The 27,025-nt window shown below is 40.5% G+C and overlaps 1 protein-coding gene across 1 annotated transcript in view; it reads right to left on the reverse strand.

Moving 5' to 3' along the window:
• ULK2 (unc-51 like autophagy activating kinase 2) overlaps window positions 1-26,546 on the reverse strand; it is a 34,470-nt gene extending 7,924 nt beyond the window's left edge. The window contains exons 1-17 of the mRNA XM_062506959.1: window positions 26,457-26,546; window positions 25,179-25,271; window positions 23,902-23,943; window positions 15,493-15,525; window positions 15,089-15,125; window positions 13,709-13,882; window positions 12,553-12,626; window positions 11,908-12,009; window positions 11,505-11,563; window positions 11,112-11,194; window positions 9,072-9,122; window positions 8,591-8,676; window positions 7,820-7,991; window positions 6,871-6,931; window positions 3,500-3,637; window positions 2,365-2,510; window positions 2,063-2,143 (exon numbers count right to left, since the gene is read on the reverse strand). Coding sequence (XP_062362943.1) covers window positions 2,063-2,143; window positions 2,365-2,510; window positions 3,500-3,637; window positions 6,871-6,931; window positions 7,820-7,991; window positions 8,591-8,676; window positions 9,072-9,122; window positions 11,112-11,194; window positions 11,505-11,563; window positions 11,908-12,009; window positions 12,553-12,626; window positions 13,709-13,882; window positions 15,089-15,125; window positions 15,493-15,525; window positions 23,902-23,943; window positions 25,179-25,271; window positions 26,457-26,546 — 1,522 coding nt within the window. The remainder of the gene's footprint in view (window positions 1-2,062; window positions 2,144-2,364; window positions 2,511-3,499; window positions 3,638-6,870; window positions 6,932-7,819; window positions 7,992-8,590; window positions 8,677-9,071; window positions 9,123-11,111; window positions 11,195-11,504; window positions 11,564-11,907; window positions 12,010-12,552; window positions 12,627-13,708; window positions 13,883-15,088; window positions 15,126-15,492; window positions 15,526-23,901; window positions 23,944-25,178; window positions 25,272-26,456) is intronic.
• Between the last annotated feature and the right edge of the window lie 479 nt (window positions 26,547-27,025).

Here is a 27,025-nt window from a genome sequence, read left to right on the forward strand (position 1 = left end):
AACTCTTATAAACACCTCACCTACTCCAAGATGCCCATCCCCTTTCAAAATTAGGCCTGAAATTTGATGAAATGTTCTGTTCCTGGTGTATGTTTATGTGTCTCATGATAAGGAAATGTGCAAAGTTACAAACAGTACATCAGACTTCAGCTTTATGGTCACAGCTTCCCAGAGAAAATGCCTGACATTGAAGTGAGTTTCACTCACGTTAAAAAAAAAAAAAAGAGGGAAAAACTGAACCACACAACAGAGAAGATTTCTAAAAGCTGGCCATGAGAATCTTCTGAAAGGTTTCGTTTCACAAATGCCTGCTCAAACAAACCACCTCAAACTTCTTGCAATTTGCTCAGTAAAATGCCCAGCTGTTACAACACATCTTTGAGCCTTCTTAAGCCCATGTTTTTGCTAGCTGGATTTTGAATATGAGCTACTTCATCTTGATTTCATTCCACTCCACTAGGCAGTATGTTTCAGAACAGCCTGCCTGCCTCCAGCTCTAGCACAGGGATCAAGTCTATTTCTCATTAACTTTCCAGCCAAGAATTTGCTTGCTTGAAATCCCTCTGCTTGTCTGTCTCACAGCCCTGGGAAGTTTTCACCTGTCCTTTTAGAATCAGTCCCAAATCTCACTGGTTACTGTTCCAGTGTTGTTGCCACCCCAGGGAAGGCTTCTGAATTAAAAGTGTGTCCTGGGCTGCCACGGGCAGCAAGAACAGCTCAATTAGTTCAGAAGCTACATTACGAAAGAACACTTCAGTCCTTAGAAAAATCTCAGCTCAGATGACTTCACCTCACCCAAATCAAAACGCTGCTTCCTATACCCTTTAAAATGCTGAGAAACAGACTTGCTGCGATCTGTGGTCTTGTACAAACAGAAATACCACTGGAGCCATTTCAAATAAAGAAGTGAAACCAAGGAGGAAAAGAATGCAGAAAACATATAAAGAAATGAAACATTAAAACCCCTGCCAGCCACAAAAACAATGCTGTGGTGTGTTACAAGCTAGTTTGATACTGGCAAAAGGCACTAAACCAACAGCCTGACAAAACTATCCAAATAAAAGTTGCAACAAGAAAAGCAAACACAATGCTTTGTATTCTCTTCACACACCCCCTTTTTCACTTTTTAAAAGACTATTTCATATCTAAGGATTCACTCATTCCTTTTATTGAGCCAACCAATGGCACAGCAATTATAAATGCAATTTTTGAGTCCCATCATAGAACTTACTTCATATGGATGAAACCACTCCCAGACATGGCTACCCCAAGAAGTGAAGGCTCTATCATGTCCAGATGGTTTTGGACAAGTGTTTAAATAGGAGAAAAACTCACAATGCAGTTTCAATATCACATCTTAGAAAGCCAAAATAAAAAGTATAGCTAGTATTTTAGCTACAGAAGAAAATACACCCAAAATGTGCACAGAGCAGAAGAACAAGTTGTTATTTATTATATTTATTATGATATATAGAACTGCATATTCTTATACCAAATCCTTCTGGCATTACAGTGCAATTCTATCTTTAACAGTCTTAAACATATTCAAGTCCTATTTCTTCCTGATGGTTTGGTTTTTTGTTTTTTTTCCTGCTGGCATGCCATCATAATTTATGACTTGCAAAGCTTGCTGACTGCTTAGCAACAGGAACATCAGATCCCAGCTGATTTCCCAAGGGAATGACGAAAACGTGTTGCACGCTGTGCACTGGCAGCTCTGCCTCTCTTTTCTGAGAACTGGCATGACAGAGCTGGTCTATCAAAACCAGATTCTGAGAAGCATGTTACTACCATTCATTATAAACCAGCCCTGGTTAAAGACAGGCTTCATCAGAGTTGTTGCTCCATCATGAGAATAAGAAATTTCAGTCGCTGTGTTATTGTGTAGGGAATTAGTTATGGGCAAAGGTGTCACCCAGGCCACAAGCAGGCTGTTTTCACAAAAAAACCTCAGGGTCTCCTATTAACCCGTTCTAGTGCATGTTGGCTCTCCTACCCCTTCACAAAATGCTCTAGAAGCTCTATCAAAATGATGCTGATTGCATGGTCCAAAGTCACTCACCTGAGAAGTTTCTACTCCTTGATTCATGTCCTTGGAGTTGTCCACAACAACAGTGCCCAAGCTGCTCAGGTATGGTTCCAACTATACAAACAAAACCAAAATGTGGATTTACACTTTCTACTTCACTTACAAAGATAAAAGCAAGTGAAAACCTAGTTAGTTTACTTCTGTGAGCTATTTAACAAGAATTATTTCTGCACACGTGACCTAGCTGGGCAGGTTGTGGTTTAAGCAAGAATTAAGAGTTCTGAATGACTGCTCCAGATAAAGCTTTACTAATTGCAAAGCATTTCAGTGCTTACCTAGTGGTGAAGGAGAATATGGTCTGGAAGATCCTGTGGACAACCTGCGCCCCACGGCCTGGGCAGTGTCTGCTGGCACTGGAGAGCACGAGCCCATCTTCATGAACCCCATGGGGCTGGTGTTGGAGCGTCTCACAACCCCAGCTCTGGCAAGGGAAAACAATGGTCACACACACTGTGCTCACTGGCTCCTCGAGATAGGCTTCAGAATTCCCCCTGAGGAGTCTGATCAGTTAAAGGAAATACTGCTGTTTCAACAGAAAGCTAAAAACTTAAGCTAAGCTGTATATACTGGCAATAATCAAGATTTAATTCCCTTTGTTCCCACAGACTTTTAAACTTTCAATGCCTTAACAGTAAAGAACATTAAAACAGGCTTCCCTTAGTACGCCCTCATTTTCAAGAAACTTGATCATCAATTTTTTTTATTTCACAACTAAGTATTGCTGTAAACGTTCATTTTTTTAATCGGTAAAGATTCTGACAAAAGTTTCGTATTGGGTCTGGAATACAGATCAGATAACTGAAAACAGATTATTTAAGGGAAAAGTATCTCCCTGAATGTAGCAACTATAATCAAATCAGGGATCCTGGAAAAAATATGCAAGAAACCCTGGGTTTTGTTTTTGTAAAGATCTCCAGAGCTCTGAGTAGTCTATTTATGAGTCTTTGACCTTCACCAGCCTGATCCTGTAGACCACAAGGCAGAGAATAAGCCTGGCTCACTAGAACTTTGTAATGAGACAAGCTGGTTAATTAGCATGCCAAAAATTGTTTCCTTGATATTCTACAGAACAAAGCATTCATCTCACCACTACACGTGTGAAAACAAAACATAACTTATTACTGACATTTCAGTTCGTGATGTAATGCCATGCAATACACAAAGAGCAGTAAAAAAAGCAAGACTTCATCTTTTTACCTTCTTGGGTTGCATTTTGAGTGAAAGAACAAGCTCATTTTGTTTTCATGAAATATTTCAAGTGCCCATCCAACAATCTTGAGATTGTGTAGGGCTTTTATTCGTCTCCTCAGTGTGAAAAAAAAAATTACATCGGCAAGAAAGCGGGGACATCTTCCAGGGTACAAACACCAACCAGACCCATGAGAAAGGAGTTAAAAAGCCCAGCCTCACCTGGGTGATCCGTGAGGGTTTGACACGGGGCTGGCAGTGGAGGAGAGATTCTGTTCTATGCGCTGGTAATTCCGGAGCTGGGTGGGAACCGGGATCGGCGCCGTCTCGCTGCGGGGGGACACGGAAGGCTGACAGTGCCTGAGGTTTGGTAGGTGTGGAGACAGGAGATGGAGACAGGAGATGAATACAGGTAGGCAGCTCTCACTCTCTCAGAATTGCACTGTAGGAATTTGGAGAAAGTCTAGGGAACAGGCAAATAAACTTCTGTGCTCCCTGGGTGCACTGTGATCTCTGCTTGTCCCAAGCCAGCTCCAATGCTGCACTGAGGAGGATCAGGAACTGTTCAGGACTCCCTGCCTTTCCTGCACTGGCTGGGATCACATGGAGCTGGGATTCAGCCCTTGGTCACACATCACTGAGATCTCCAGATCCCTGTGACTCCCTGCCAAGCCGCCTGCTGTGTTTACCACACTTGAAAATAGTGTTCTAGGAAAACCCAGAGCGCCAGGGACAGGAAGTTCAGAGCAGGACTGGAATGTGGACAAAAGCCACTGAAGCACAGGCAGAGATATCCCCAGAGACACTGTGAACTTGCAGGAGGAAAACATGTTATGTAATGTAACAACCAACCCCTGACAGGAGGAGCCAAACCACACACCTGAACATTAATCCACAGATTCCAACTGCAGATTGCCCAAGTTCAGCTGGAGTGCCAGCAACCTGCCTCACCTCAGTGTGGCTCCTGATAAGGGACTCAAACCACTGCATGCAATCAGTAACCAACACTTTTAAAAGAAAACAGAACTCAATGGATAGAATTTCAAACAAATGGGCTGTTTGGAAGATAATATTGTACTATCTGGTCTTTTATTGACCATGTCTTTAAAGAAAGATTACAAATTCTTAGAAGAAAGGTGGAAAAAAAATTCTCTAGAAGACAGGCTGTTACAAGACTCCCTGCCTGGCTCCAGCTGAACAGAAATCTGGCATTTTGTACTGCAATTGTCCTATTCTCTTTGCTACCAATTAGAATGAAATATTACTTTCTAATAGGCACAGAACTTCCTTAGCAAAAGAAAGTAAATTTGTCCTGCTGCTGCCACCCAGTTTCTGGATCCCACAGAGTAATTTGGAAGTTGGCTGTGGGCACACAGTCAGCAGAAAACCTGAAAACTTCTAGGCAAGGAGAAGGACTCCCAAGTGGAAACCACAGGAAGGCTGTGGGCAGCCTGCCATGACTACACAGCACACTCAGGGAGCACAGGGAGCCTCTCCCCAGGAGAGGGAAGCTGATGTTATTTAAACTGTGGCAGTGACACTCAGGAGACCGTGAAGGCACTTCAGCTTTTAAAGAACTCAGCACAGAAAATGCCTTTCCCTGCTCTCACACAGCCTTGCAGGCTGAGCTCTGGCCAGGCATCCTCCAGTCTGATGTGGTTTGTTATCAGTCAGAGAAAATGCAATACAGATGTGTGCAGAGCTGCATGCAAATCTTGTTTCTCTGAGATCCAGAGGATAAAACTGGTAATAAACCACAGGAGAGTGAACCACCTCGACCTAGTCTGCCCATTCTGGCTGGAGATTGTCTGTGAAGACAAAAAGCAGCATAACTATGGGAACAATTAATTCAGTTTCGTCAGCTGATCAGAAAGATTCACTGTTTCACAGGGCATAACCTTTTGTAAAACACCAAAAAACTAAAAAATACAACCCAGAAACACTGAAAGAACATTTGTCATAAATAAAAATGAAATAAAAAAAAACCAAAACAAAACCAGTATCTTGTAGAATACCAGACACACACTCTGTTTTTTTCAGACCATGCCCCATGCAGCCTCAAATGCAGTTACTGAATTAACTCAGTCAGTAATTAAATCAAGCTTTATAAAGCTATAAGCTTTATATTAGTAAGCTATTATTATTAAACAGAGTGTGAACAGTAAGCACCTGTTTCTAATCACATGACCATTTAGCTCTCAGTAATGTACAGGTAACACAACTGGAATATTTTCATAAAATTTCAAACTTCATAAACTCTGCCTGACACAACTTAAAAAAAAGAAAGAAAAATGTATTTATACTACATTGTACATGGCCACTTCAGAGCAAATGGATCTCTACAGGCAAACCATCCCCATTATCTGCCCTTAAACATAAAACATGAGGCTAAAAGCTCTATCGACAGCCCCTGTCAGCAGATTTCACCAACTGCACAAAGATCAGCACAAAGTAACAAACTTTTCTTGTGACAAGCATTTCTAAACAAATAATGCTGACTTGCAGCCCTCTAGCACTGGCACAAGCCAAAAATGCACCCAACATAATAGCTTTATTCCCCAGTTAGCCACTCATCCTCTTTCTGTTTGTACTGAAAACATCATGAAATTCATCACTTGAACAAATTCTGCTTAGATATTCCAGGAGTAGTTAAACACCATATTTAAGCTTTACATTTCCCAATGTAACACAGGAAAGATTTCAGACCACACTGATGAAAATCAGTTCTATTTTAAACCAGCAGAAATTGAAGCCTACAGCCATGTGGAAGAAAAGGCACTAATTAGCAGTCCTGCTGATGGAAAACCTGCAATACATGTTTAGCTCCTTCATGTGACTTTGGCATTTTGTGAGAGACAACCATGAAATTCACAATAATCACTTACACAAAAGCCACACCCAGTGACCAGACAAGCCAAGCCAGCCACGAGACACAAATCTAGAGCAATCTGGCATTTCAAAGTTCCTCTTCTCTCACAACCACTTCTTAAAATGTATCTCCATTCAACAACTTGACTCACTACATGAAGGCTGTGCTTCCCAACATGAAAAAAGACAAGTCAGTTATGTCCCTGAATTTCTGCTTTAAAACAGTTCAGAATTCAAACAGACATCAAATGCTCTCAACTCCTTGAGGAAATCTTTTGGGGATGCACCAGAGAAGGCATGAAGAATAGAGAGCCTGGAGGTCTGGCTTCTATTTTAGTCCAGTTTCACAGTTAAAACCATAAAATAGCAAAGAAACTAAGGCCACATCACACACCTGTTAGCTGTACCAGAAGCAGCACTTCGAGAAGAGGCTGAGGATGGTTTCTGTACAGTTCCTGAGCTTCCAGAAATAGTTAATGGTGACTGCCTATGAGAACAAAAGCCACTGTGAAAAGACAGGTCCTCACACCAGAGAAACACTCTGGTTGGCAGCAAAACTTCCTGAACTCAAGCTGTTCAGACACTCAAATTCGATTCTTGTTCATCTTTCAGAAAGCCCACAGAGCTGTGACCACCCAGTACCAAAAGCCCAGAAGCTCCTTCTGCAGCTGCAGCATCAATTTTAGAAGAAGAGGTTGCTTTTGGAAGAAGCTCAGCACACCTACCCTCCACACATCAAGAACTCGCTGGAAGCCCGCCTGCCAGCTGCTCCCAAAGGCATGTCATCTGCAGGAGATGGAAACACATGGAAAACCCATGTCAGCAAACAGAATCAGAAAACAAATTACATCTTCCATATTGCTGTTGTAGAGAAAAACATTTCTGTCAACATACAAAAGTTTCCCACAAAAGGTTTTGTCTAGGAAAACATCTCAAATGTGAGCTCCCAACAAAAACAGAACTAAGGAAGGGAATTCTTGACCAAGTTATTTTGCTGTTTGTTTGTGGGTTGTTGCCATATCAATAATAATAATTTTGAAATAAACTCCATTGTTTAGGAGTACAAGGTATCAGCACTGGGATGTTTACAACAATGGATGGCAGAAACTCTTCAGGCAGTCATTTAGTCAAGTATTAACCACAAGTTGGTGGCATCATCCAGAGATCAGCTGACTTTGTGCAATTCAGGTTGGGACCATGTAATAAACGTGCTACATCCAAGATTTTCCTTTTTATAAGCCCAGGCTGATGTTGCACCTTTCATGTTAGAAGTGTTTTAAGCTTTTACCTACATCTGTTATTTAAGGCTCTAGAGCATAAGCTATAAATGTTCAGTGAGTCTGGAGGAAACAAAGTGCCTGCTTCCACAAAGAATTCCAAGAGAATCCTTTATCAGCAGTTGTTTACAACTGAATCTCTTCTTCTACTGCCAAGCCCCACTATTTTCCATGACTTTAAACCACCCCTATTTGGCTGCTCAATTGAAGATAACAATGTCCCAGATGGACGTGCAGTACCGAAGAGTTTCTTTCCAAAAAGGAATCAAACTACATTAATTAATTTCAATTTGAATTCAGACACATTTAGGGCAAAGAGAGCCGAAGAACAAAAGGAGGTAGAAATCTGTTATAAATGAAAATTGGGTTGAGATATAAAAACAAGAAAAGTTCTTACATGAATGGTCTGAAGAGATATTGTGTGGGACAAGAACAAAGTCATCTGTGTCACAAGAAGAGTTCTTGCTACTGGTACTGGCAGAGTCTTTAGAGACTTGAAGATAGTTAGGAGGACCCAGTGGAGGGGAAGACAAATTTTCTTCTTGAATGTGCTGCATGTCTGGCAGAGACTGGAGAGGGGTGGTGGGAAAAAGAAAGTTAAAAAAAACCTCACTGTAAATCCAGTGATTCAGAAAGTAGAAATGGTTTTGAACTATGAACTATTTAAAATACTGGATAACCCTGTAGTATCAGTTTAGACAGTTCTGTACTGATTAGGTTGTGAGTTTAAACAATCATGATTTATTCAATCATTCCTGGTGATACAGATTTATCTGTTCCAAATGTCATATCAAATTGAAGTCACTGGTTTGTAATAAGGGGCCTTAGCCAAAAGGACCAATTCAAAATTTACCTGTAACAGCCATTACATTGCAAACCATGTAAGAATATCTAAAGATTTGCTGCTCTAGCATGTGATATATGTATGTATTTTTTTCCCTTAACCAAAAAAGTACAACAAAAGCCCCACAAGATACAACACAAGGAGCAAGAGAGCACCCAAGTGTTAATGGTATTTAAGGAAAAGACAGGAGTGTTCCTTGCTCTTTGCTCCTAAACATGACAGTTTACAGTGTTCAAGTATTAAAAGATTTTAAAAATTCACGAATTCTTGGCTAAACATTACAGAAAATATTTTCTGAAGATTGTTGTGTAACACAGAACTTACTGGAGGAGAAGCAAAGCGACAAGGAGAGCTACCACAGGAACTGCCAGAGACTGAGCCTGGGTATGTGGGCACTGGTACAGGACAAGCTAGAAGTAAAAAAACCCAGAGGGAAAAAAAAAAAAAAAAAAAAGGACTAAGACTTCAAAAGGCTGAATTTCAAGCAAATTTCCTCACTGCTTCCCATTCATAAGCCTTTAACACAGCTTATAAGAACAGCACATCCTCAATCACACGAGGGTATTTAAGTTCAGTGCAAACGTCAAAAGAACAAGTAAGTAAGTATCACATTCCAGTCTGGCATAACACAAGAAAGGATTCAACACTCAGGCTCATAATAGAGCACAACAACAGGCAGGCTGAGGAAAATGTCTCATAAACACTTAGTGTGATATTTGGCAGATCTTCCTCCCTCCCAGCCCGCAACATTCATCATTCGTACAAATAAGTAAAAAAAAAAAAAAAAAAAAAGCAAACTACTTGCATTTTTTCACTGTTGAAACGTGATCCAGGAAAGGGTGGTTGAAAAATGCTTCTGTAGAACAAGAAACAACCACCATTGTGAGTAGATGTACAAATGACAGAATTTACAGACTGTATTGCAGATGGTGATAAATGGTTGCCTTCCCAGAATCAACACTGCAGAGCCAGAGGGTGAAGAGCTCATAAAAGATTAAAGCTTTCCATGGTATGTGCTGCTATAGAGTTTGGAAAGGAAACAAGAATCAATTGAATAACTTCAAACATCAGTCAGCAAGGCAAATCAGACTGAATCACTAGAAGAAATCTTGTGACTGCACTTAAAGCATGTATACAAGAAACCTCCCTATGCTGCTGAGGAAATTATGCTCTCTGTGGTAGCAATTCAGTTTTAATCTGCTCTTCAGAGCAGCGAGCATTTTTCACATCAGACACCGAAAGTATTTTCAGCCCTGCCTTTCCCAAGGATTGACATTTATTTTTGAAGCCACTAATGCTACACCTTAGGTGGCAAAAAAAATAAAAAAAAAAAAAAAATCACAGCACAGCCATTCTCCTTTCCAGTTCCCAACAGCAGAACATGGGACTGTGCAGCCAGTTCATGGCATAAAGCAGAATTAGACACCATTTATTTAACAATTACCTCAGTGAACTTGCTGTTGTTACATTAGAAATACTTTGGTTTTGCTGTAAATTGATATGCTGAGGAACTTTTAATTGAGCATAACCAGCTGGCCACCAGGTTACATGGAAAGTTTTGTTCTGCAAGGAGCAGTGTTCAGCTGGTTCAGGGAATTTGAGGGTTGTTGGGAGCCAGCTGCTGAGCTGGGTGAACTTTAATGTCCTAACACTGGACGAAAAACAATGCTGTGCCTCAGACATAAGCAAATAACAAGGAGGGGAAGAAAGAGAAAGAATCTTGAGGCCTGCAGTATCTCCCTTCCTTCAGCAACACTTTTCTCCATGACCCAATAAGGGAAGGAATCTTAGCTGTAATGCCTGAATAATGTAATTATTAACTTGAACGCAGGGATCAGGTGCTCTCCAGCTTTTGTACAACACCTGCTGTTCTGCTTTATACTGCTGGAAGATCAACAACATTTCCAGGGCTATTTTTACTTTAACACCAGGCGACTGGGCTCTGCTATAAACTCTCCCTTTCACTCCCTTTGCTAAGCACATTCCAGAGCAGCCCCTTTGAGGCCCTTTAAGTAGCTCAGCCAAGGAAAATATGACTTTCATCACTGCCATTCTGCTTTCTATTTTTCTTTCGAAGCACAAACACTTTCTCCCACCACCACAAGTGATACAGTGAATTTCCCATGTTTGAAGAAACTGGAGGGATCAGCACATGCAGAGTGGAATCAATTACTCACAGTCCATGTTTGTGATGTATTATTTCTGCTACACATACAGATTTATATACTGACCTCTAGATACTGTGAATAGAATTTGTGACATGCTACCCAATTATCATGAGATTTTTCTGGATATGAACTAAAATGTTAAGATTAACATTTCCTGGCAGCTATGATAAAACTGCATTAACAAGTGGTGCTATAAAATTTAAATAAGCAGCATGAATATAACAACATACAAGATGCAGCTAAGAAGAATTAATCAAGATGCAACTTTTCAATTGTGTGTTTCCAAAGTGTTTTTTTTTCAGTACATGGAGATCAGAAATGTTTGCTCCCAGTCTGATGTTGAAACACCAGGTAAAGTAACTTCAAGATTAAATTTAAGATATAGCAGTAAACCCTTGAAGGAAAGGGCACAATTGAAAGAATTAAACTGATTTATATTTCATTACTCAAAAACAAGGTCATGATTTATGTGCATCACTTAATCCTGACAGTAGCTATTCAGTGATTTGTTTTAGCTACCCTGCCTTCTTTATGAAAAGAGAGAAGAAAAAAAACGAAAAAACACTTCACTTCTCATGTAATTGCCTGTGGACAGAAGGTCAAGATAATTATTCTGGTCACATGAATACAACTAACAAGGAAAGTCAAAAGAGCAAGAGGAAAAAAGAAATACATACCAAAGTCCATTCTATCCTTTTGGTTTCTCTGAAGCAAACCCAACAGCAGGTCAGCCAGGTAAGATGATGTTTCCCTAGGAATGCTGCACACAAGAGGAAGTAAAACATGCATTAAATGTAATGCATGCATTGAATAATGCATAGCACACTGAATTTCAGGAAATCAGCATTCTGCCACATCCCTAAGTCATCACTATCCATGCTTTACAGCCTCAGTACACTTAGTTTCAGCCAGGTAAAATGAAGGCAAGGTGCAATGTGATTCACTGGTATCATTCTACATCCTTGCAAAGATAGCAATAGCAAATATTTTTATGAATCCCAGGCATTCCCCAAGATTAAAAAGTGTTCAATCAACAAGTGTAAGTGATAGGAAAGGCCATGATGACATACCTAGGAATCAAATTCCTGTTCTTTTCATAAAACATTCTCAAATCTTGAGGACTATTAGCCTGTCAAATAAAAATGTACACTAATTAAAGCTCGGTTTAATGGAGGAAATAGCTTTTGTACCTAAGCACACATACACAAAAAGGAGACTTTTGCATATGGGCATTAAAGGAGAAAACACCAAGCAGAGCAGTGACTTGAGCACTGAGGATCCTTATTTATGTATTTCCTCTGGATTGAACACACTCATCATGCAGACTAAGCAAAAGCAACTTCTCCCTTGGTATTCTAAAGCCTTTGCAGCACCAACACTCAGACATCACTTGCTTCTGCTTTCCTGACTAGAAGCAAGAGCCCCAAGAATGTCCTTCACACTGAGAAAAGGGTAAAGGAAAGAAAGTATTACCTGAAAAGGTGGTTTTCCAACAAGACACTGATATATCACAGTTCCTATGCTCCACAGGTCTGCTTTAGCATCATAGTGTTGAGACATAATCACTTCAGGGGCCTGGAAAGAACAGCAAAGTCTCAGAAGGGAAAACAAAAAAAGGAAAGCCATAGCAGTATGAATCTACTGACAGAGCAGTATTAACAGAGACCACTTCGTTGTAAGAGAAAATTAACATTTTCATGTGCATCACACAGCTTGAGAAGTACCAGCTCCATCTAAAATGAAAGCTGTGTTTCAAAACCACAAAAAAAAAAAAAAAAAAAAAAAAAAAAAAAAAAAAAAAAAAGCTGATGTTCTGAAGCATTTGGCATGCTTGGGAAGAAGAGGGAAATGTTATTTACTTGGCTTCTGCAGTTCTTCTTTTGGACAGAGAAGCACTAAGAAATGTTTGATGTCTCTCTGATTTTAACAATCATGATCTCCAAATCTCACAAGGGAAAAAAAAAGGTAGTGAAGCTATGGCTGTGGAAAGGGGAACTGCACTCTGTCCCTGATCCTTGTAAAGCAACATGAGGCTTTTGCCAATCTGCAAGCAGTCAATTATTTTGTTCTGGCAGAAGAATGTTTGAGATAAACAAGATAATGTGAAATATCCCTTACCATGTACATAGGGGAGCCACACAGAGTTGCAGCCATCATGTTGCTGTGCAGATAACGAGCAAACCCAAAGTCAGCTGTGTAAAGAACAACCTTGGTCAATGAAGAGGAAGATCATTTTCAAATTTTTATAGTCTAGAAATCACCTGTCTCTGACTGAAATCTGCTACAATTAACAGTGGGATTGAAAAAAAGACAGGTTTAATATCTAGCCAGCTACATGGAATAGTAGAATCTTTGTCATTCTGAAAGAATAATGTATTCTCTTTCAAATGAGCAAGCCAAGAAGCAGCAGTGACATCACTTGCACAAACTGCTGCTCAGGCACCTCCCCAGCTGCAGAACAGCCTGTCTGGCGTCAGCAGGAAAGGATTAAAGTCACTGGCTAAATATAAATGGCTCATTAAGAGTGATGAATATACAATCTGCCTGCAGTGAAATCACATCAGGTACAAGTTGAAGAAGTCAAGTTTCAGGTGCCTGAATTTTCCATGCAGGCAAGAGCATCGGAAGCTATCAAATAAGGACAGCAAGGGAAGAAGTTTTGTCTTCCCTGTGCAGTTTTTGAACAAAAGCACAGGAAAAAAACTGTTAAAAACAAGGTAGTTTTAAATAGACACTTAAAAGACAACAAGGAGTGATTAAAGCTCCTGAAGTGGCCTCTGCAGAAGTTTGGTACTGTCTTGAACATCTGACATCTCTCCCCTGCTACAAGGCCAAACCTCCCTTCTGCCATGCCAAAAACAGGTTATAACCTTCATTTCTAAATCTATCAAAAAAACCTTGGGAGGAACTACCATTAAAAAAGAAAACAGCTGGAACTGCAATGGGAAGTAATTCATACACAGAGTTTTGAAATGGGTTAAAGGCTACTTCAAGTTTCAGAAGTTATGTATGCCTAATTAAAATAGTTTAGTACTAGAAACATCAGCTAAACAGATTTGTCCTGCAGATTTAATCAAAAAGGTCTTCATTATTCAATCTTTTTTTTTATCCTGAGAATGCAGCACAGCACGAAGCTCATCATTCTTGACTCTCTGTCTGATTTGCATCAACTGAATACTCTCCATATCCAGTACTTGGACTAGAGAGAGATATTTTCTGAGGAGGGAAACAACCCAACAGTGCTGATTTACCCTTGCAGTGCAGGAAAATGTACCTATTTTGATGCGGATGCCACTGACGCTGGATTTCCTGCGGCTGGCGTAGGACAGCAGAATGTTCTGGGGTTTCAGGTCCCTGTGGATGATGCCTTTGCTGTGCAGGATGCGCATGGCTGCTGCAATCTGCTGCAGGAACACTCGGATGGTGTCCTCACTCAGAGTCCCCTTAGCTGCCAGTGACACACACAGAAGGAGGGGGGAGGATAAATATCAACAGCGTTAGGTAAAAGCAAGAAACTTCACAGTGATCAGATGAAAATATAGTGAATTATAATCCAGTCGTGAATTACACTCGGAATGATCCAGTCTCCAGTGGTTTTCTGCAAAAGTAAATATTGTCAATAGTACAGTCATCATCATAGTTTGAGAGCAGCTACAGAACTCTGAATCATCTGTTTTCCCAGTAGTTTATTTAACTTGGTAGCATCATCACTGTAAAACTTCTCAATGGCCATTAAATCCTAAACTGGCTAAAAAGGCAAAGGAGGAAAGAAAATAAAAGAATTTCACATTAAGTGGATCCAAAAAACATGTTAAAATCTGAAGCCATAAAATTTGCTCTTTAAACAAACGATTATGAGGAAGCTGAGAACCACTCTGCTCGGAAATTTCATCCACGATAAAACTTATCTTGAAAGGAAAAAAAAACCGAGGTGTACTTTTTAAAGTCTTTTCTGAAGGTATTATCTCATTCTGCAGCCCAAAAAAAGCACTGAACACAGGAGCTGGATTTCACTGAGTCTCTCCAAAGGTTTTAATGGCAAGAGAATTAGGCTTTTAATTCACACAGTTACCATAACAATAGCTGTGCACAAAAAAGATTCCTTCAACAGGCTGAGATACAAGAGCAAGTAGAATGTTTTCATCATGAAAAATATGAAGATTAGCATCTCTGCTCAAAATTTTGGTTGGAATAAGAATCCATTTGTCATGATTTATAAATTCTGTCCTCACTTTGGGCAGAGCCATGGAAAATCTCTTCTAAGCCAGCACTGCCTCTTTCTTCAGAGCATTATTACATAAGTAAATCAGTGTTTTTAAATTCACATATTGGAAAAGAAAAACAGGTGGAATCAAAACACTGGGAACAGCCCCCAAAATGCAGTTTTAGAAATAGAAACCCACACATTTTTTCAGCATGCTACTTATGGTTAACTACACCTTCTCCCTCATTGTCCAATAAGGGAATGTTACATTCAGCTGTGGCCAAAAAAGAAAAAAAGGAGCATTTTCTGTCTGTATATTATCACATTCATCCTCATTCACATATTTAAAGCACAAGAAAAAAAAAATCTCAGAGAAACACCAATGGATGTTAGGAATACAGAATACAAACATGTAAAGCAAAATAATAGGGAAATATAGTAATTAATTACCTTGTAAGTAATCTGCCAAGTCGCCACCATTGCAGTACTGTTAAAAACAAAGGGTTTTACTCAAAATACAAGTACTGAAACACCTACTTCATCATTTCTACTTTGCAATCTTTTAATGAAAATTAGATCCCTTCCAGCTGTTTGCCTTAAAATTGTTTTGTTAATTATTTGTAATTCATAATTTGAGGCATCACACTTCATCAATACTTGCAGTATCATAACATGAAACTGAATAATTTATGAAACAAACAGTGCTGATAAATTTAGTGGGGCATAAGAAATTCATCATTTACTTCCCAAAGTTGTTCATTTTAGCAAGCCATGGTTAGTTTGCAGTTGTGCAAAAGAATAATTTTGTCTAAAAGTCTTTAAATTCAAGCAGAAACATACATGTTAATACATACCTCCATGACCAAAAAGACAGAATTGGGCATTTCCTAAAAGAGAAGAAAACTGATTTAAAAATGGGAGAAGACAAAATCTGTACCTGCATTAACCAAGTATAACATGGGACTTCTCAATCACTGAGACACCTTAATGGAAATTCACTATTTCAGAGCATAGCAAAAGCGTAGATTCTCTACTATGAGATATTTTACATCTCAAAAAAATATTTTCATATTCAAAAACAAAAAACCACCAGGAATACTTCCAAAAGGTAGTATTCCCTCCTGAGAGAGCCCTTGGCAGAAGCACATCCCTGCCATGCTCCTCATGGCAGAGCTGGGAGCTGTGTCCATCCTCCTCAGATTTTCCAAAGCACTGACCTCCCATGACCTATCTGCAACCTGAATTCCCTCTCTTTGTAATTAGGGAAAAGTTCCTGAAAGACAGATTGCCTAACTTCTACTGTAAATTATCTACATGCTCCACAAATCCAGTTTAAAAAAAATAAATCTGCGCTTAAACCTGAGTGTAACTAAAACATTCATCCTTTTTCCAAATATTTATTTTGTGTGAGGGCAGAAAGGCCTGACCTGTCTCTGCAAATAATCAACATTGTTTTCCAGAGTCTCCTGCATAATATAGTTCTGTTGGGCCTACAGAGCTGAAGATTCTGAGAGTTGTTACAAAGTAAAAGTATTTTTTTCTCCCTCTGAGCTGATGAAGATTGAAAGGAAAGAACACAGTGAACTGGAAGGAAACTAAGGGAAGTGTACAGTAAACAGGATGATGCTTTTAGTTACGCAGTGTGTTACCTCCCTTTCCCTTTAAAAATAAACTTAAACAAGGGCTGACAGATTGAGGGAAAATATGGTTTTTAAGACAGTTGAAGGAAAAAAGTGAGATGGCACCAGACAAGGCCAGGCTCCAGTGGGAAGTGGGACTGCAGACAATCTGACTAAATCCTGCTAAACAGTGTGACAAGAAAGTCAAAAGGGACATTGCACAGCAAAATAAATGCTGTGAACTCAGCCACCTTTCTCTGTGCTTGCACTGGAATTCAGCAGATTTCAATTTGACCACTCTGGCAAGAATTACCACCAGGTGCCATTGTCAAGGGGTCACTAACAGCTTATGCTAGAAAGCTTGAAAAAGAGAAATAAAAGCCAAAATGGGCCCATGGGCCCAGGCTAGAGAAACAACGACCCTGAACATCACACACAGCACAGAGCTCAGGGATGGCACAGCCTATCACAGACACAGACATCCAGACAACTACAGATAATGGCAATAATTACAGTTCAAGATGAACTGGCTGGTTTAAGGTTAATTCTAGACTGCATTAGCCTGTTTCACTTTTGGGAAGCATTTAGTCGCTCATGTCTGGGTTACAGAAATGCATTTGAGGTGCTTTCTAGCCCAAAACATGAAACACATTTTGCAGATTTGTTTACATTTGGAAATTAGCTTCAAAGAAAGTAAGTTTCTAGGAGCATGAGTCAAATCTGTTGGACATGGTAGGCAAACTCCAAACAAAATAGAATATTAAAGCAGCAGCAGATCACATTTCAGGAAATCCCGACTGTTCAATGTTCCTGCAATAGCTGTGGCCATCATGAACCATAATTTACATTCTCATAAACACCTCAAAACCTCAGTGCATACAGCAAAGCAAAAAAAAAAAAAACAAACAAACAAAAAAAAAAAAAAAACACACACAAAACACCCCAGCAGTAATTACCTGCTTTGCAAGTTACTGAAAATATATAATTGTTCCTTTCTGCATTGTTCCTTTGCAACAACACCTTCTAAGACAGAAGCTTTTAGGAATCCCAAAGATGCCAAACAGCAACTCTGAGATCCCAATTTATCAAATTGAAAATTCTGCCAGCTGAGGATAGCTTCACTCAAAGGACAACTGCGAGGCAGAAAAGAACAACCCAGCGAAGGAGCACTGAAAGTCCATTCTCCAGTGACAAGAAAACAGCTCAGCTCCTGCATTTCCACCCCAGCATTGCAATCCCATGAATCACAAAGATGTTCCACGGAGTCAGAGCCTCCACTGCACAAAACCAGCAGCTTATGGCAGCATGTAATGCTCAGCTCATGACAGACATTAATTCATCACAGAACTAAGAGGATGTGTTTGCTGGATTCCCTTGGAAACGAAGTCCTCTCAAATGAACTGCTCTCTTTAGAAACAGAGCTGATGATTTGCTCTGCTGTGCCAGCCCTCACCTGTTTAGAAAGTAGTTTCTGCAATTACTCATCCTTTTTTTTAACTGATGTTCTTAATGAAAAATAACTAATCAAGTCACCAAGTAAAGTCATAGTAAGAAGTAGAGCATGTTTCCTTACTGCAGCTTGGAAAACCATTTTTTAATAAATCAGCAGAGAAGATCAGAGATTCCACAAAGACATTTTCCCAGACTCAAAAGTCCTCTCCAATTCATGGTGAGGAAGTAATAGTTTGCACAGAACTGATACCAGCCTCCCCAGCCACAACCTGTCCCAACTTGAACTCATAACCCTTTTCAATATCCCACCAACACAAGCTTGAGTCCAAAACAGCTGAACTTGTTCAACCCTTCAGAGCTGCTCAAATTTTGCCTTGCAGTTCTTGGCCAGCCTGACTGGGAATGTGATCTCCATTTTGGGAATACATTCAGAAAAGACAAGTCAGTTCTGGACACATATTTCACCCTTCTAAATTATTTTCCTCAACAATAAAGCTCTCCCTATCAACATTCCCCAGACCTGTGATTTCTGTTGACTTGCTAAGCAGAGCAAAGTGCTCAAAATGGAAAGATTAGAAAACCAGCATGTTTCAGATCTAACATTCAGGAATAAAGCTGATCTAGCAAGTTATTTTAAACTGCCTCTTGAAACAGATAACAAAGCTTTCAACAATTTGCACTGATGTACAGATCACAAAATTAGTGCAGCTGGAGTTATTCTGACCTACACTTCTACATAGATAAATAAGCAAAACAAGTATCTGCTGTGTTGCAACAATTACCAATTTTTCTCAGCAACCCTTGTTTTGTAGCTGAAAGTTTTTTTGAAAAAAAAAATCTACTTTTGCTCCTTTTTCCCCTGAATCTAAGTTTTACTTGCAAGCAAAGGTTAACAGGAAACCAATTTACAATTCCGAAAGGTGAACAGGTAAACCTAAGAGAAAGAGGATAAGAGGCAACATATTTGCCAAAACTTGCTATGTTTTAATCTAAGGATTCCACCAGTTGTCTTGAGGGATGCAAAGCTCCAATTTGAATCACAGCCTCAGCAGAGTAGTGGCGTTTTAAAAAAATTAATTGAAAAAGAAGTCAAAACATCCATGGTTTCTCCCAAGAGCTGTTGCTAGATCTCTGAAGTCCTGGCAGAAACATTCCCTAGATTTCATTCTGGCTCACAAGCCCTTCTTTAGAGCAAGCTGAAGATCTGTAAGGAGCTTAGTGAGCTCCCAAAGCAGAAACTGTGGCAAATAGTTCCTCGCTTTTTGCTTCGAGTCTGTAGATTTTATTTCATTGCAGTTTATGATGGGAGTCCCCAAAGCAGGAGAGTTAACCTGACAGCTTGTGCACTGCTGTTATCTGATTAATTTTCTGCTATGTTCATTTGTGCTATATTGGATATAATTTTTTGGCCAGGAACACGCTTTTTCTTTTTGGCTTTAAATACATCTGGCAAAAATTCTAATGATATAGTGAAAAAGGACAGGTTCAGATCTTTTAAAGGCTGTTTATTACAGACATTCCTGGTTTACTTTGTGAGTGCAACACAGCAGCAACTTCTGTGTTCAGCTTCTATCATCCCAAGGACTGAACATTTTGTTAATTCTGACAAAATATTAAATCTCAGACTAAATGTCACTTGACATGTGCCTGTAGGATTCAAACAGAGTGCATACTGCCAATTATTCACATAAAAGAGCAATCAGCCATGGAGAAATGCACCACAAGAACTGGATCATCCATTTGCTGTTACGTGCAATGCTGTATTTAACCAATATATGGGAGGTGGGGAAAGGGGCAGCTCTGCTCCCCGACACCAAGGAAAGGCACAGCTGCTCTCAGCACAAAGGTTTAGCACACCTGTGTACTAAAAAATTGTGTAAAACAGCTCTGAAATTCAAATTACAGCATCCAGGCACAGCAGGTAAGCAAAACTGTGTAGTAACTCTTCTGAAACAGTTCTGAAATTCAAATTACAGGACCTAGGCACAGCAGGTAAGCTAAGGCCTGTGCAGCAACTCCAACTCCTTGGTTCTATGGGCCACAAGAAATTCTAATCCTGGTTGTCCCCAGCCTCCAACATCTACACTGGCATCATTCCTGCACTGTCATAACCAACCTTTCAGCTGGCATCAGCTGCCAGGGAGTGTTTCAAAACCTTTACAGTTGCTACAGGGCAGGATTTTCCTTTTTATCTGAACAGCATGTTCTCAGATGATTATTTCCACACAGACACAGAGGATGGATATAAACACAAAGGCCTTAAGCAAGGAGCTGAGGGGACAAAAATAAAGATATTGAGACATGCCCTATTCTGCTGGGAGTGTGGAGGCAATGAAAGCTGTGAGACACCAACATCAGGAGCACACACAGGATGCCTGGAGCAAATATCTCAAGGAACACATGCAATAGCACCAGACCAACTGGAGTCCTTAGGTAAACCAGAGGCATTTAATTCCTGCTGCTAGAACAACAGTTCCTCCCCTCAGCACCCCTAGTAAGAACTCCTGGGCTCTGTGAACAAGCAAAGCTGAGCTGTAGGTCCCAGAAGGAGCTCTGGCTCCATTCCCATTGGATTTCTCTGCTTCCAAGGACAGCAGAAGCAGCTGCAGTTTTTTTGTCTGGTCTGTACCAACAAGCTAAGACAAGAAACATTTTTTATCCACATACTGTTTCTCCAGTAACACTCTAGAAATTAGTTCTCTCTAACCTACTGTTCAAATAGCAAACTTCAGACTCCATACAGTGAGGAGATTAATTCACTCTCCTAAAATGTTATATCCAAGATACATTACAGGCTTTCATTCTGAGGGCTAACATTCTAGAGAGGTTTTGAATTAAATTATTTGCTAAAACAGGCACTGTCTGGCACTGTGTAAGAGATTAGTTCTACTCAGCACACACTTGGGATCATGAACTGCATAAAACTGTAAATTCATGCCCTAAATATAGAACATTCCAAATAACTTACTGATACCTTCATACTTCAGTGGACTACTTTATCCAAGGATCTCAGTGTATTTTATGCTGGTAAGTTAGAGGCTATTTGAGACTCCTTTTGCTTTTGAGAAACAGTGGCTCCACTTCCACAATTAACAGGTTCCAAGATTGATTTTCTTTTGTAGGATGAATGACATCCCACAGCACCATCATGGGAAAATAGTTGCATCCTTAAACCATTTCAGAGATTTGGGAAGTCTTTTTATTCTTGAATGACAGACAATCATTGACACTTGCCTAAGAAGGTAAGTAAAAACTATCTCTCTTGCTATCCATCTATTGTATCTGAGGCTTTTTTTTAAGCATTTCACCAAAAAATTAATTTCACTTCTAGAGGTGAGTTATTTTCCAGAGCCCTACTGCTGAAAAACATTTGTCTCTCACAGATGGAGGGATTTTATTTAAATATTTCTACAGGTTCCCTCAGCCTTAGCACCATGGCCTCCACACGCTGGTGTGTGCAGCCTCCCCAGTGAGGTGGCACCAAGAGCAGTGGAGTGCTCTGCTTACATAAAATGCTTATCTGCAGCTCAAACCTGCCAGAGCTGCACGTCCACCACACGGAAATCAAGGGCAATTACCCTGCTGGCTGCAGAACAAAACATTTTTATGCCACCATTAACACACATCAGTTCACTGGGGTGTGGCTCCAGATGAATGGGCACTTCTAGTAATTGAACTCCAGACACACTAATAACATATCAAAATGGTATTCACAGATGAAGGATCAGCAGTGGAGAAGGTCTGAAAATGCTCATGCACAATCAGCAGAATGGCCCACAAGTTCTTCTTGGATTTAATTAAAACCTTCATGGTGTATCTATCTTTATTATGCTGACTTGGGTGAGTGGTCATGCAACAGAAACACAACCATAAATGAAGAGACATGAAGGAGAAGGAATCTAACTACTTTCTGAAAATCAATCCAAATGAAACTTTTTGCAATATATAAAATAACTCTACGTTCATTCTCAAAAGATACATGCCAAATTGCTATGCAGGGATACAGCTTTAATCTCTAAGTACTGCCATTAATTTAATATTAGGAGATGTGAAAATATGTATACTTGATCACAATCAATTTACACTTTTTTCACTTAGTTTTGCCACTTTTATTGCACACCATCTTTTCTATCTGAAAACTCAGAGCAACAATCAGCTCTTGGCTTTTTCAGCTACATGATCTGTCAAACTGCATCTGAAACAGGAGCATTTTCTCATTTCAAACTGCCTAAGGTTAAGAAAAGCTTCAGCCCAACAGAACTACAAAAATAAAACAGACTCCCATTCACACTGAGAACTTCCTACTGTGACACAGACTCCACTGGCTCCAGCACTGAGGAAAAAAAAATAGCTTCTGTAAACTTAGATATAGCTTGAAACCCTAAAGTCTTATCTGCTGGACTGTGTCACTGTGTTCACAATACCCTGGCAAACAAAAAGGGCAGCACATGCTAGAACATGACATGCTAAAGAAAATTAGTAGGTGTAACAGCCTACTAGACATGTGAATGCCTTGCATAGTGTTCATTCTTGCTGGGTTATAAATTAATGTAATCACAGAAGTTAATCATGTCTGCCACTTCTCAAACACAGCAGAAAGGGAAAAGCTTATTTGTGCAAGTGGCACACTCTTTATACCAGATTTTGCAGAGCAATTCCCTCTGTAGAAGCAGCATCCTGCTGCCAAGCTTTGTGTTTGCCATATATCAAGGTATAGGACACAGGTTTGCCCTTCTCTTTGCTTTAAGTGCTCATTTTATTTAAACACAGTAGCTGGTGACAAGCAGAAACATCCCCTTCTCAAATGGAGCGGCACTGATCATTCAAGGAGTCCTGTCACCTTTTCCTGGGGCAGAACAGAAAAGACCAGAAGTTATGTTTATAAAAACCCTTTAGGTGAAGAAACCACAGACAACTGTAGGACTCTGCAGTCTCTTTCCTTGTGGACAAATCAAAAGAAGAGAGTCACTGCAAAGCCCAGATATTAAATCATAAAAACACCTAACTAGTCCACTACCCCCAGGTTGAGCTGCAGAGCTGACTAAGGAACCTTCACATACAAACAACTGCAAATGATGAATCTGAAATTCAGCTGCTTTCTTACACATCAACACCCTCAGTCAACAATTCCAGTTGCTTTTGAGATGTCTGGACATACTAAGTTTAGGATGCTGAGAGATTATTTCCACTTAGCAATACTCAGGAAAACCTGGTCTTGTCAAGAAGCACAACAGATGATACTTTCCCTCTCAGAGCAAATAGCAGCATTCAAATTGAAGAATTCTGAAGTCAAGATCCAGGAAAAACAGTCTATAGATTAAACCTAGAAGTTTTGATGCACAGTCAGCTGCTACATGAGCATCACAGCTTTGTACCAAAAGCCACTTGAGTCCTACAGCCCTAGAAAACCTGAGCCCACTTAATTTATGTCACATGAACACAGAGTTCTACAGCAAAAGATCCACATCCACACAAACTAAAAGCTTTTAGCATGTGAATGTGTAAAGACAGGAAACACTGAATGTCACAATCCCTTTTTTATGTTGCTTTGACTGTGCAATGCCCCAAAGGTGTTTCCCAGTAAATTTTTTTCATCAGTGTAAGTCTGTATTTAAAATCAGAACTGAGCCCAGGAGATAAATGTATAGTTCTTATTCAAGCAGAACAAATGGCTGCATGAGCTACCTCATGTCTTATTTAGCTCTGCTCAACACTGGCAGGCCTTAGGATACAGAAATGTACTTCCTAAGCAGAATACACTCCCCTAGACATGCTACAGAGCAACTCCTCCACCTTATCAGGCAGGACCCTGGCAATACAAAGAGGAAAACAATCTGAATAAATTTAATAGAAAAGATCCAAGTGTCTGCTTGGCTTTTTTCACTGTATGCTGTCCTTCTGAATAAACAGGCAACAGATACATGTGATTGTGGTTTTCTGTTTCCTTCAGTTCCTCCTTACTGTGATACAGGGCTGAACACATTTCTTTGTCACACAGATTCCCAAGATGCAGCTCTTGCTGACACTTGTTTTTGCTAAATTCCAAACTGATGACAGCAACAAAATAGATTAACTCAAAATAAATTCAGAATAAATTCAGAATAAATCTTCTACTTGGCTTACATTATATATATTCACTATATTTTCATAAATTAATTTTAATTAAAATAAAGGTATCAAAATATATTTTACCTGGACATCATAAAGAGCTACAATGTTCTCGTGCTGAAGTTCCTGTAAAACAAAATATTTGTATTGTGGAAAAAGGTTATTAGTATTACTACTACTACCATTGTTGTTATTATTATTATTATTATTATCATTAATAATAATTGAATTTGCTGACAATCAAAGAGAATCTTTTTAATATGATCAGATGAAGTTTAGAGGAAAGCCCAGCTGATTAGACAATATTTACAGGATAAGGAAGTTAGGCAATATCTTGAGAGGTCACTAAAACATTTGGTTCCAGAACTTAATGTCTATGACTTGTTACAGAAAGTACCAGAGCACCAGATCCTTTAATGAGCACTGAAAGCTAACAAGATTTAATTTTCTACTCTTACACGATTTCTTGCTTAGTGAAGTAACCAACTAGACCATGTTCAAATCAACCTTTTATAATGCAAAGTAAAACAAACCAAATAACATTAAATAAAACTCATGGGACAGCTCATTAATTATTTGTAGCTGCTCAAAAAAACTTGTGTTTGTTAAGTACTTGCAGCACATTAATACACCCAACATTAATTCTGGTATAAAATAAATACATGAGAATATAGTATGTATATAGTAGTATACAAAGTAGAGATGTATCTAAAGCTCAGAAACATGGGAAGAAAGCAGCACTCAGAATTACTGCAAAGCTGTGTGAAATCAGATGTGAAATTCAGAGAGCAGGGAACGCTAAATGACCCCCCCAGAAAGATGTTTCCATAAAATAACACTGAAAAAGTGAAAGATGCTCCATCACATTTCCCCTGTTAGAGCCACACTCCACACTCCATTCCTGTTTTAAGGCACTGATCACAAGTTAGAAGTGGGCAGCTGCTTCAGGAATTAAAGTCAGCTCACTGATTTCAGCTTTCAAGGCAGCTTTGAGCAAAAAGGATGAAGGAAGATCAAAAGACTGATGCTTCACCCTCAGCTATGATCTGCTGGGACAAGGTGCCACACTGGCCATCCTGATGGACAAAGTCTTCCACAAGTGCAATAAGCAAAGCACAAAGACTGGTTCCACAACTTTTAACTGCAAAAGCACGTTCAGAATATGTTCTGAGACATTTCCAGAACTAAAGATGCAAATTTTTTTTTCTGTTTTTCTTAGTATTTTTATTTCTGGATCCCTAACAAAGGAACAGCACAACAGGAATTACTGTGATAACACCCATGACCTGGAATGAACTAGGTCAGAAGTCTCTTTTCCTTTCAAGCAAAGAAGATTTAAAAATCACTGCAAATTAACATACCTTTAAGATTTTTATTTCTTTTCCAAGTAGGATTTGTGACTTCGACAAGTTCTTTTTGTTAATACTCTTTATGGCTACTTCCCAATCAGTTTTCTGGAAGCAAACAAAAAAAGTATTGTCAGTTTATTTTTTTTTTAACTTTATCCTCTAACAACTATCTAGGAAAACACTGAGAAAAAGTTGCAATATCACCCCTCTTCTACCCACCAGCTATTACTACATCATGTGACACCACCAAGAACTATTTCATTCCACAATAGCTTAGACAGCTATTAACATCCAACTTCAGCTACACTGCATTTTAATGGATTCAAAAGCATTAAAAAAAAAAAACAACAAAACAAAAACAAAACAAAAAACCAACAAGTAATCACATCCCATGTATTTTTTGGTAGCAGAGCTATGTATCTGCTTTTTTAGACCTCTCACAGCGATCAAGTTACTTTTAGTGTCCTTTAAGGACTTCTCATTTTCAGCTTTTTTGTACTCTGCAGGTGAAAACTGCACAAATCCCCCTCTGTTTCATATATTGTCTATTTATATATTATCCAAAAATAAAGCGACTATTTCTTTGTGAGGTGGGAGCACCTCCACTGGCCTTTAAAGTTTCCGTTTCCCTTTCTCCCTTTTTTTTCCTTTTAACCCCAAAATCACTGCACCGTGCCTCCCCAAGCCGTGAGCACTGCCTTAATCCTCCAAAATGCTAAATCTAAAGGGTTGTTTTCTGGAAAGCAAAGCTCTTTAGGCACCAGAATAAACTGACAGCATCAAGAAACCATAACGTAACTATGAATATCCGGGGCGATGAGCAAGTCACGCCAGGAAACCAGACACCTCTGAATTTAAGAAATCTTCAGCCAATCCCAAAGGAGACAATTTTCCATTAGATCCCTCGTTATCCAGTGAGATAAACATGACCCTCCCGACAAACAAAGGGCTCAGCCTCCCCTACAGCTGGAAGGGAGCTGCCAGCAGCGGGGAGGAGCGGAGGGACCGCGGACAGGCCGGTGGGGTTGAAGGAAGGGGAAAAAAATAAAGGGTTTATGGATGCTGGGGCCGGATCCCGGCTCAGGGCCGCGGGGCAGCCGCGGGCCTCAGCCCAGCCCGCACCTCCCTTCGGCTCTTTTTTCTCCCCGAACACCCAAACCACGTCAAAACTCCCCAGAGGACACAAACCCCACCACCACCGCAGTTGTCACCCACCCGAGGGGCTCCTGCCGGCCCCGGGTTGTGTAACCAGCCCCGCTCCGGCTGCGGGCGAAGCCCGTCGCTGTTTACCTTGCGGTGGCGACCTTTGAAGACCACAGCAAAGGCTCCGTGTCCTATCAGGTCCTTCTTGCTGTACTCAAAGTCCCCCACCACCTCCATCATCCCTCAGCGGGGCATGAAGCCCCCGGGAAGGACGGAGGCAAAACAAAGGGGCTCTTCCTCCAGCTAGAGCCGCCTCACGGCAGCCGGCGGCGGGGTGGGAGCCTGCCCCGGTCCTGGCTGCCCCCGGCGGCGGGGGCAGCTCCTCTCATACCGCCGCAGACCCCCGGGCCGGCGGGGCTGCTGCAGGGCGTCACCGAAGCGAGGGGCTCCGTCGGGCATGGGGAGGGGAAAGGGAGGAATCTTCAGGGGCTGGGTGTGAGGGTATAGCGCGGCATCGGCGCCGGGACGAGGAGCCTTCTCAACGGGGAAGGGGGCTCCGTGCCCTGCCGCTGCCCGGCCCCATGGCCCCGCCACAGCGGGGGCTGCCGGCGCCGCGGCCCCGCTCAGGGACCGAACCCCAGAGCATCCAGCGACGCGGGGGGAGGCGCGGCCCACGGCTCCGGGGGTGGCTGTCGCTGTCGCCGCCGCAGCCCTCG

This window comes from Cinclus cinclus, chromosome 22 (genome assembly GCF_963662255.1).
Source record: "Cinclus cinclus chromosome 22, bCinCin1.1, whole genome shotgun sequence".
Taxonomy (NCBI): Eukaryota; Metazoa; Chordata; class Aves; order Passeriformes; family Cinclidae; genus Cinclus; species Cinclus cinclus.